Source organism: Colius striatus, chromosome 9, assembly GCF_028858725.1.
Source record: "Colius striatus isolate bColStr4 chromosome 9, bColStr4.1.hap1, whole genome shotgun sequence".
Taxonomy (NCBI): domain Eukaryota; kingdom Metazoa; phylum Chordata; class Aves; order Coliiformes; family Coliidae; genus Colius; species Colius striatus.
In genome coordinates, this window is record NC_084767.1 from 14,690,369 (window position 1) to 14,701,272 (window position 10,904).

Sequence of the window (10,904 nt, forward strand, 5' to 3'; positions counted from 1 at the left end):
GCGTTCAGATGAAGATCTCTGATCATGGTTTGCTGATGTTGGTGGCACTTTTTCCATTTGGCTCCTTGCTGTCAACAGGAAACCCAAGACTCCAACAAAACTTACGCCGAGGTTCCTTAAGTTTGCCTAGTTTGGCTGCGGTGTTCTTTGAGCACCAGCTTCCGTGTGAATTGACAGACCGGAGCCCGGACCGGCAGAACCCAGTTCCAGCGCTCCGAGGACTCCTGAGCCCGGCGCGTGGGTGCTGCGGTGGGTGTTCGCTCTTGCTGCAAACCACTTTTTAGCCAACTCCCATCGTCGCTCCCAGAAGCCCGTCCCGACGCGTCCTCGGGCAGGGGAGGGTCCGGCCGGCGGAGCCCGGCGGCGGGGCGCGGCGCGGGGCCGGGCGGTCCCCGGGGGCGGCGCGGAGCTCAGGGCTGCCCGGCGGGGCGGCGGGGCGGGCAGTCCCCGCTCCCCTCGGCCGGGCTGCGCCGTGTGGCAGCGCCTCTGTCAATCAGCCTGACTTCCCTCCTGCACGCCCTGTGTTTCCAGTATTATACCCCCGCCGCCTCCTGGTGTCTCTGCTTCGCTGCGAGCCGGGAGCGCGGCTGCCACTGCCGCTGCGGCTGCGGCTGGGCGAATGCGCGGGCGGCGGGGCGCGGGGCAGCGCTGAGCGGCGGCGGACAGGCGCGGAGCGGGGCTTGTCGCCTGGCCCGCCCCGGCTGCGGGCGGCGCGGCGCTCGGCCGGCTGCGGGCAGCCCGGGCGCCGGCCCCCGCGTCGGGCCGGGGCCGCCGCGATGGACCCTCCCGCGGGCATCGCCTGCGTCCTGCTCTGCTGCGCGCTCGCCCTGCCCGCCGGCGCCCTGCGGCGCCCCGGGGACAGAGGTAGGTCTCCGCCGAGACGCCGCGGCCGCCCCGCCGCCTTTGGGCTGCTCGCTTTGCCCCGCCGCCACCGGCCGGTGCCTTGCAGCCCGCCCGTCCGAAGTCGCGGCTCGTCCCCCCGCGGCTTTCCGCTCTCCTTGAACTTCTTCTGCGGCGACTTTTGCCGGGTTTCCAGTTGTTTCCTGCGAGCGGCAGGCGGGGACGGGGACACTCGCGCCGCCGGCCGGGAAGGGAGGCGGGAGCCCCGCCGGCGGCGACAGCGCTGCGCCGGTGCCCGCAGCCCCGCGGCCGCCCGCTGCCTGCCCCACGGAGGGGGCGAGCCCCGGCAGGCAGGGCTCGGCGTCTAGAGTTCGGGATGAAGCACACGGCAGCTCGTCTGCCTTCTCCTGCCCCGGCCATCGCTGCCGTCCAAAACTCCTGGGGCTCCCGCTGAGACCGCTGCCGATCGCTGCCCGTGCCGTCCGTCCCCATCACCAGTCGACTCAGCCCCGCCGCACCGGGGTGTAGTTTGAGGGACGTGCCTTTCCTTTGCGGGCTTGCCACCTGAAAACCTAGCCACTGCCTCTGCTCCTCCGAGCAATCCCAAAGGGGATCAACTCGCTCTCATCATCGCTGGCCACCGGGGTTGCCCCAAAGTTCCCCAGGCGCCTTCGGCACTGACTGGGTGGGCAGAGGTGTAGTGTCTGTGGTGGGTGGGCAAAGGGTAGCAGGACCCTGCTGTATGAGTGGGGGTGCAGGGTCCTGGCTGGGTGGGGATACTCGTGCTGCCGTCTTGTGTTTTGGGGAGTAAAAGGCAAGTTTGAATGAACTCTGGACACTTCATGACAGTGAATGAAGTACCCGTACAGAGTGCAGTGTCCATCTGCCTTATGTAAGTGTCTGCTGTGCAAATGAGTAATGAAATAAAAATCCCGTGGCATCAGGATATGTTTAGTTCTAGCATCTCTCTCCTCTCTTGCTTTTTTCCTGCAAAGATCCAATTCTGAGGAATATAGAGGAGTACAGCCTTGTCATCCCCACCAGCACCGATTCAGAGGGCAGGTTCCTATCCCACTTGGTGTCTGGACCGCCAAAAGCCCGCTTCAGGAGGGCTGTGGAGGACTTGCAACGTGAAGCAGCAAATGAGCAAATATTTTACAATGTCACTGTTTTTGGAAGAGAGCTTCACTTCAGGCTGCGGCCAAACTCCAGGCTCGTGGCCCCCGGAGCAACAGTTGAATGGCAGGAGGACTCTGATGAGACTCATATTGAACCTCTCTATGGGAATTGCCTCTATGTTGGGGATATCACTGATTTGCCAAATGCTTCAGTTGCTATCAGCAATTGTGATGGGCTGGTAAGTTACTTTTGTTATTATATCAAAGATAATTACATTAATTTCCTCCAGTCTTTAAATATAAAATGTGTGGACTGTCAAGAAACTCACACCTCATATGGTAACTGTGAATGCAAATTAACTAATGTTCCCTTGTGTGGGAATAGCTGCGCTGTACCAGGCGCTGCTTTACTGACAGCGGCACTGGAAGTTGGAGCACATGCTCTGCGGCAGCGACTCCGGAACAGAGCAGCCGAAGCCAGGATTTCTGTTGATCAGTGGTAAAGTTACTTGGGGTGTCTGATGCTTGGAAAAAGAGGAGGAAATGGCATGTTGTCAGCATCCTCTTCCACTTTTCACTTCCAGTCCACAAGGGGATGTTTTAGAAGAATTAATCCCAAGAAATGGGCTGGACTGCCCTGGAAATGAATTTCATAGGCACAGTATGGTTTTGCCTTGGAAAAATTAAATTTATTCAGTGTCTGTTTTCATGGATCTTTCACTCGGTGAGTTTTGTTACCCAATCAAGTGATTGATGGGAAGTCACAGAAGAGTTTGAGTTTTACAAGCAAAACAGCTCCCTGTGATACATTTTGCAAGGCTGTGTGGTTTACAACTTGCTGCAGCTTTCTGGAGTGCATGTTCAGCAGTCAAATTATAATGGGTTGTCCCTGACTTTCTAAACTGTTATACCATCATTTGAGCAGTAATTACTGCACAGCAGTTTGTTTAGTGAGAAAGGGTTGTATTTTGATAATGGACATTTTTTCCTCCCTTCAGAGTTCGCAATTTTGAGATTACTAATTTGAATGCACTCTGTTTTCTGCATAAAAAGCCAATATGACTCAGTTGTATTTCTGTTTGTTTAATCATAGGAAGTTGTTCATTTGCTGTGCCAAGAAGATAGCATGTATGTAGATAGTATGTTGGCTATCTTGAGGGAATCAAATACTTTTCTTCTTACTGTCTCCTTTCCTGTGGTTTCTCCTAGCTGTGAGCATTCCTGTTTTGAGGAGAAGGTTTTAATGGTGCAGTCTTTGATGTGGCCAGTTGGCTGAGGGCAAGAGGGACATAAGGACTGAGCAAGAAGAGCAATTCAGAAAGCAGAGTATGAGCCTGCATGCCTTCCCCTGGTGAGAGGCAGAAGTTGTTTGCTGTCCCCAGCCCTAGCACAGGTCTTTTTGTGCAAGGCAAAATTTACTTGCTCTGGGCATTGCATACCTGGGGTGGAGCCAAAGCTCTTCTTCCATGTGTTAGGCAGTATGTGGAGAGTGTTAGCCCAGTGTTAGCCAGAGTGTGGACTCCTTCTATTTGGGGAAGTGAGTTATGATAAAATGTTACAGGATTTAAAGCCAAAGTATGGATAAGGCTCAAAAAGTCAAAGGCTCCAAAAGTCAAAGGCTCCATGTTGCACATATAACTGATAAAGTGTTTATAAAATGCAGCTCTTTTCACATTTGCAACTAACTTCTCAAATGCGAAGGAAGGAAGCCAGGCCTCAATTCAGTGACACTCACAAATGACCAGAATCCAGAAAACTACTAAAAGAGTTGTATCTGCAGCTTGTGTGCCTGCCTCTTTCCAGTGTCCTTGATTTCATTGGACCAGCAGGAGAGCTGGTCTAGTGAGGAAGCTGCCATATTCCAACCTGGATGTGACACTGGTTCTCATATGGCACCACAACTTCTATGATCCTGCGAATACATTTGGAAATGGCTTACTGTTCCCACCACTGCGTATCAATGCTGTAAATGTTGCAGGGCAGAGACCATGTATAGTTTTGCCTAGGTCACTGAAGCTTCCCCACAGGAAGCATTACCTCAGTACCTTTAAGCATCTGGCTATAATGATTTCCCTGAGATTGTGCAGTAAATCTGCTGTGGAACAACAAATTGAACTTGAGTCCCTTGGGTACTATGTTCCATCTCTACTCATTCCCTCCAATTCAGTTTTTTTCTTTCTTGTGGAGGGAGAGTTTAAAACAGATGTCAATAGACTTATACAACTCCAAGAATTGATACTAATGGTTCCTCAGAAGCCACTAGTTCAGGGACAGCAATAATGAGCAACTAACCTACTAAGTTAATGCTGCACTTACCTGTCTCTTGGTTTACCTTTTTGTTTCTTGTCTGCAAGGAGTATTGAAGGGTCTCTGGAGCAATGTATTGCTAACAAGACATTCCTTGAGACCATTGGGCTATATGTTACTCTCAAGTTTATTGGAATTTGAGATGTGAATGAAGACACAGATAAGGCTATTCTCAGCTGGTTTTCTATGCCCATTTTTCTCTTCACACCTAGTTCACTGGAGAAACTCTGTAGTATCATGGATTTTCTTTCAGTTGCCTAACTATATACAAGGCATGGGCAATGCTCCTCAAGTATTTCCACTTCCTTTTCTAGATTACTCCGGAGATAGGGATGGTGGAGCTCTCCAACAACTGAGTTGTCAACTAACAGGTGTTAGAGCTGTTTGTTATAAACTTGCTTCTTTTAATTCCTAGTATTTTCTTGAAGTGCTTGCTTTTGAAGGTGGTTTGACATCTGTCTATGCTGCTGGTGAGCTTCCAGCTTTTACATCCAGACATTAGGGCTGAAATAATATTTGAAGTTTCATAGTTTGATCTTTACATTGCAAACTTTTGTTGACTGAATCTGGTTCAAGTCAGCAAATGCATCTGCCACCTTGCCAACTTCTGATGCTATTTCCTCTGAATATGCCCTTTGGTTTGCACTTTACTGCCAACTGTGTCTTATTTTCCAGTTATTGTCTGAGAAGAGTCTGTCTGGTGGTGTTGGTATTGCCAAAATGAAAAGTTGTTGGAAGGCATTTACATGAAAATAGTAGATCTGCAAACAGATTTTTTAACTGTACTATAGATGTTGAAGGTTTTTAATCTGCAATAATTCTGAAAAATGAAAAGGTACAGTGAAAGCATATACAGAATTATCTGCTGCCATGACTGAGGAGATACACAGTTACTGTGGCTACTCTCAGTTTTCTGTAACAGAAGTCAATGACCAAATTAGTTTTATTGACCTAAAAATCAAATCAGAGACAGATGAAGAGAACTTCTGAAGTGTGCAGTCTAGATGAGCTGAAATGAATCTTTACAAATCATTGGAAAGTTAAAGCTGACCAGTAGGTTTTGTAACAGCTGTCTGAATCATGGATGTGATTTTTGACATCAAAAAAAGTTTTGTGAAAGCTTTCCCACTTAAGAATAAACACTCCGGACAACTTGGTATCATCTTGGTTGGCATGATAGCATTCAAACTCATTTTCCACTGAGTGGATGGAACCAACCTGTCAGCTGTCCGTGGTGTGCAGACTGTTGTGGAAGGTACTGCACTTTGAGTACATTCTTGGTTCTTGGCCAGATCCTTACTTGTGGACACAGTTGGAGGATGAGGATGGTGGCTGTCCTCTCTAAGGGTTAGTTATGAAGTGGTTGAAGGCTGTAAATATGCCATAAGGCAATAAGGATTTAGGGTTATGATAGTCCTTTCAGATTATTGCCTGAACTATAGAAACTCTGTTTCTTCACCCCAGCAGATGAACCTGCCATTGTAGAAGAACTCTTTTTGCATATGAATGTCTTACTTTGATAAATACTTCTGCAGTGCTTAAGACAGATGTGCCAAAAATGTCTTCTTCTGGTTAACTATTTGGTTGTGGAACTTCAGAGACATAAACTTTCTCCCAGTTTTCTCATAACATTCATAAGCCATGGTCTAGAATATGTGCTTAAACACAAGCAGATATAGGAGAAACATAATGTCAGCATCACATCTGGTGTAGATAATGAGCACGTGATTAAATTAGGCTGTAATACAGGGTCAAAGAAGACTGAGGATTGCAGCTTCATGTTGAATAATCAGTATGATCTAGTACCCACTGCAGCAAATAGAGGAACATTGGTTTCAGCAACACAACATGATGTCTTAGCTCTGCTTCATTAGTATAATGCTCTTCCTTTTTTAAAAGTTGAAATATCAACTGTCCAAAAATTTGACTATATTATCATTAAAATGGTGAGTTATTAGAAGTAGACAATGTAGCACAAGAAAGTAAACTATGCAGGACATCTATTGTTGTATGTTTTCTCATGGAAGTGAAAGCATTACATGTCTTGGCGTATCAAGCCATAGTCACTATACCAGTATAATGGACATTAGGTGTTTTTTCTTACAAGATGAAATAGGCAGGGTTTGCTCTACAACATTTCTGTCTTTACTCTGTGCTGTAATAACCCTCGCAAACTGTTGGAGAGAAGCCTGTGGCTGGCTGCTTGCCCAGATGCTATTTCTTCTAGAAATGCTTGGGACGCCAGCAGTGCTGTTTAGATTCATGCCCAATACTAATAGTAACTGTAGTACTGGGCTGATCTGGGTGGGTTTGTGGTGATCCATTTGCTTTATGAGCCAGTCATCAGTCTTCAGGAATTGACCTGTGCTTTGGCTGCTGTCAATGCAAGTTCATGTCTGTTGGTTGTGCTCTTTACTGTTTTAAAACAGATCATGTAATATTTTAATTTTTATCAGTCTCTATTTTACAGAGGCATATTCATATAAAATTTGTAAATAGTAAATGTAGGAGCTCAGGTTCCAGATCCAGTCAGTGGTGTTTCTTAAGAACAATTCCAACTACCCTTATTAAATGTCCACCTTTCTCCTTCCTGGGGGCATATTGCCCCACTCCCTCCTGCCATGTTCCTGAAGATATTTAAACACCGTGTGAAACCTGTCTTTGTTTAGTATAATCCTGCTTCACTTTGAGCATGAGCTTAAGTTCTTTGAAGTCGATGACTTTTAAAGTTATATTCTTAAAAAGCTTCCTGACAGAGATGCTTTCTTGGAACTGGCCATGGAGCTGAGGTGGTCAGCTGAAGCTGAAGAAATCTTACTCACTTTAGATCAATCATGTAGGATTCACCCTGGATAACAGGGTGAAGGATCTGCTCAGTATGAATACACTAGGAGAAGACAAACATGCTTATGTAACTGAGTTATTTTTCCTTTTAGACATCCATCTCCTGCTTTCATATGGATTTACAGTTTAGTTTTGTTTCTGGTTTTTTGATTACACTAGTTTGTGATGTAGCAAAAAAGCAAAACTCAAGGTAGCAGCACAATACTGTCTTCAAAGCCTGCTCAGGTCAAGTGCCTGACAGTTAAAATAGATGTCTGTTACAAATAATTGCATAATTATTTTTTGTATGCTAAGTTCTTAGCATTTACATTAAGATTGGGTTGCATCCATTTTTAATGGATTTAAATTTGACATATATAATCTCTTCATTTGGGAGTATTTTCTCTTTACATTAAAGGAAAATCAAACCAAAGTTGCCATCTGTTTTTTTTTGTGTAATGGCACAAACCACTGTGGGCTTTTTGCTTTTTGGACAACTAGAACTGTAATACAGTGGCAGAAGAAATGCAACTAATTCCTGTGACACAGTATAGAACAAGACTTAAAGCCATTTTCTTGAAGAAAGCAGCAGCCCTTCGTCTGCAGACGATTAGAGTGGGATTTCCATTAACCCACATGGTCTTTGGAATTCAGCTGGGGTCTCTACATGATTAAGCCAAGCATGGATGTAAATTTTAGCGCAGTCAGAGCCTGACTGCACATCCACACCCACACATACGATATAAAAGACGTGCATTGCCTGACAGAAAGCGATGGAGCTATTTTGATGCCTAACACTCAAGCATATCTGTGTATTTTCATAGATCGGAGACTTTGTTTCATAGCCCATTCTTTGAGTTTCTTCTGTTCATGTCCCTGTCCAACAGTAGTTGGACAAGCTCTTCTGCTGTGTAAATTGCAGAGACTTTCCCTTTTAAAAGTTATAGTCTGAAACACTGAGTGTGTAAACACTATGATTCAGCTGCTAATTGGAGTAAATTATCCTCATTTTGCTGTCCTTAAAAGAGACTCTGACATCAGTAAGTACTATTTTTTTTTCTTTACATCTTCTATGCATGGATCATCTCACCTACATTTTATCTGAGAGCAGAGTGAGTAATTTCCTACATCATACAGGTGGGCACCATCTGGACAGAATATTCTCAGGCAATCAAAACCAGTGTCTTTGTGGTATGTTGTAGGCCTTTGGATAAAAGTTAGGCATTTCCTTATGTCCTATTCAACCTTGTGCTGCATTGTCCTCATTATAGTAGTATCTCAGCTGTACTACTCTCTTCAGCCACACAAGAGCTGATTTTCGAACCAGAATATTAAACCATGTGCACCCAAGAAACTGTGCCTAGTGGCTCCTTCTACTTTCCATCTTGAAAGATCCAAATATAGTAGCTAATTTTGTTAAGGTCGTGATTACTTTCTGGGGTAAGCAGAACATCTATTTTGAGAAAACTGTTAGCCCTCAGCTAACAAATGTGTGTCCCTTGAACAATGTTATTAACTTACTTAACTACCAGCTGAGGGCTTCCTCGTGTTACAACAAGGTGTTCCAATATCCTCTGTGAATTTAACAGTACAGAATCCGGCAAATGGCAAGACATTCCCATGTTTTGAGTTAATTACATATTGACCTTTTGCTACAGAAGGTTGGAAAATTTTTTGGTTTTGGACCAACCAGAATTCCAGCTGTTGCATGGAGCAGGACCTTTTCTCCACAGATCACACAAGTATTTGATTTGACCTACTTCTGAGTATTTTTTATTAATGGTGACTGTTGCTTTGTAAGCAGGTCATGCCATTACTTAATTGCACGCTAGGACATTTCTCATACTGGGTCTGATTAAAACAGAGAATTGGGGATCAGATCTTGAGTCTATTGTAGGGGTTTACACAACCTTGCATTTGCTTCCTCTGAATAGCTCTGACATGCACACTGTCTTTTGCAGATCACCTTCTCCCTATATTGCTTTCCTTCTTCCAAAGTTTCAGTAAGTTCTTTAAAACATCATATCTGGTTTCTCTTGCCCCTTTATCTGTGTGTGTTTTAAATTCATCTTTGTTTGCAGAGTCTTGACACAGCGGGTTCCCAGTTTTAATAGTCTGCAGAGTGAAAGGCCCACATTTCACACGCTATTTTCAGCACCATTCTATTAAACTGTAACATTGAAAAGAAGAGTGTCCTCTTCAAGTGCTGAAAAGCACGTTGCTTCTTCCTATCTAAATTACAGTCTCCACTATAGATCTTCTGAGTTATTCCCAGGTCGCAAAGTGTCCAGTACTTTCCTCAAATCTGGAGCTCCTGAAGTCATAAGTGTGAATCTCAACATTTTCTTTTTCTTTCACTTTTTCTTCTAAGTCACTATTTTCTGTTTAAAGTAAGTGATTTTAAGTAAGAGTTTTCCTCAAGGAAAAGACAGAGAGACAAAAGTAGTATTTCTTGATGTCTCAAAAATCACCAGGCCAGTGAAAATCATCACAGGTGTATTGTTTTGAAGATGTCATTCTGCAGTGCAAATAAGTCTCTCTTAACATCTCAGTGTTGCTGAGAGAGGTAATCCTATTCCCCTGGCTACTCTATGTCCTCTGCTCCTGTTCCTCCCCTGCTCCAGCACCCTGCTCATCTTGCTCCACCATAGGTTAACCCAGTGGGTGAGTGGCCTAATGAGTGAATTGCTGCCTGCCAGTTTAGATGCTTGAACTGGTTCTCTGGGGAGTGAGATGGACATTTTTATAGGAAAAGGGATGAAAGTGGGAATGCCCTCAAATGGGCTCAAAAAGTGAGACTGCTTCTTTGATTACAGATAGAATCAAGGTGTTTTGTGAAACCACATTCTTATTCTTCTGATTTTGAAATGGGAGTTCTTATCTTCTGATTTTGAATATTTAAGGGAGCTTGACTTGTGCCTTTTGGCATGAGAAGTTGGAACTGCAGCTTTGGACAAATTTACTGTTTTGCTCTGTGGATGATGGCTTTCCACTTTGTAGCTCTGCTTGATAAATTTCCACCTCTGTTGAAGGGGAGTGTTACGGGATCAGAGTGGAGTTTGCTGCTTTGGGGAAAAGAGGTGGTAGGGAGAGTGCCAGAAGCAGAGAGAGGGAAACATAAGTTGCTGAATGGTAAAAGCAGAGCAAGAGATTGGGATCTCTCTAGTCTTGTGTGTACTTCTGAGAGGATTTGAGCACTTATGTGTGGCTGGCTTCCCCTTGAGTAAAGGGAGTTGAGTTGCTGAAGATGGTAAGCTCAGTATCATTTTTACCTCTCTGATGCCACAGGGAGAACTTACTCTGATTATCTAGAGGTTATCTACTTACTCTTTCTTTGTTGGTTTTTTTTTTCTTCACGTCCCTTGTGGACTGAATCTACTGATCTGTTTAAAGTTTTCCAAAACTTTGCCTTGATAAAATTGAAGTACCATTTGCAGAACTTGTTGTTACTCTGTGGTCTTGGTATCCCAAGTTGGGTTGGATGATCTCTAGAGGTCCCTTCCAACCCCTACCATTCTGTGATTCTGCAATTTTGTGATTCTGTAAGTGTGTTACAGTTTATCAGTCTTCCTTTCAGGTTTATATTCTTTCTTATTCCCTTTATATTGGTCTGTGTCAAATTTAATGTTTTGTCTCTTTATTGCTGCTCCTGTGACTTTTATCTTCAAAATAGATAAATACAGTTAATTCTTCACTTTTTCAGCTCTCTGTGGAGAATTCAGAGGTTGAAATTGCCTGAGATCCATGGTATTTCTGACTCTTACACACCTCTAAAGTACAATATTATCCCTTTTCTTTTGATGTGGTGAGCTATAA

The 10,904-nt window shown here is 44.7% G+C and overlaps 1 protein-coding gene across 2 annotated transcripts in view; it reads left to right on the forward strand.

The window, feature by feature from the left end:
* Positions 1–776: 776 nt before the first annotated feature.
* Positions 777–10,904, forward strand: part of ADAMTS2 (ADAM metallopeptidase with thrombospondin type 1 motif 2) — a 189,350-nt gene continuing 179,222 nt past the window's right edge. The window contains exons 1-2 of one of the 2 annotated variants that reach the window (XM_062002068.1): positions 777–864; positions 1,836–2,197. In XM_062002068.1, coding sequence (XP_061858052.1) covers positions 777–864; positions 1,836–2,197 — 450 coding nt within the window. Of the gene's footprint in view, positions 865–1,835; positions 2,198–10,904 lie in introns of those variants that run through there. The other variant, XM_062002070.1, reaches the window with a different exon arrangement.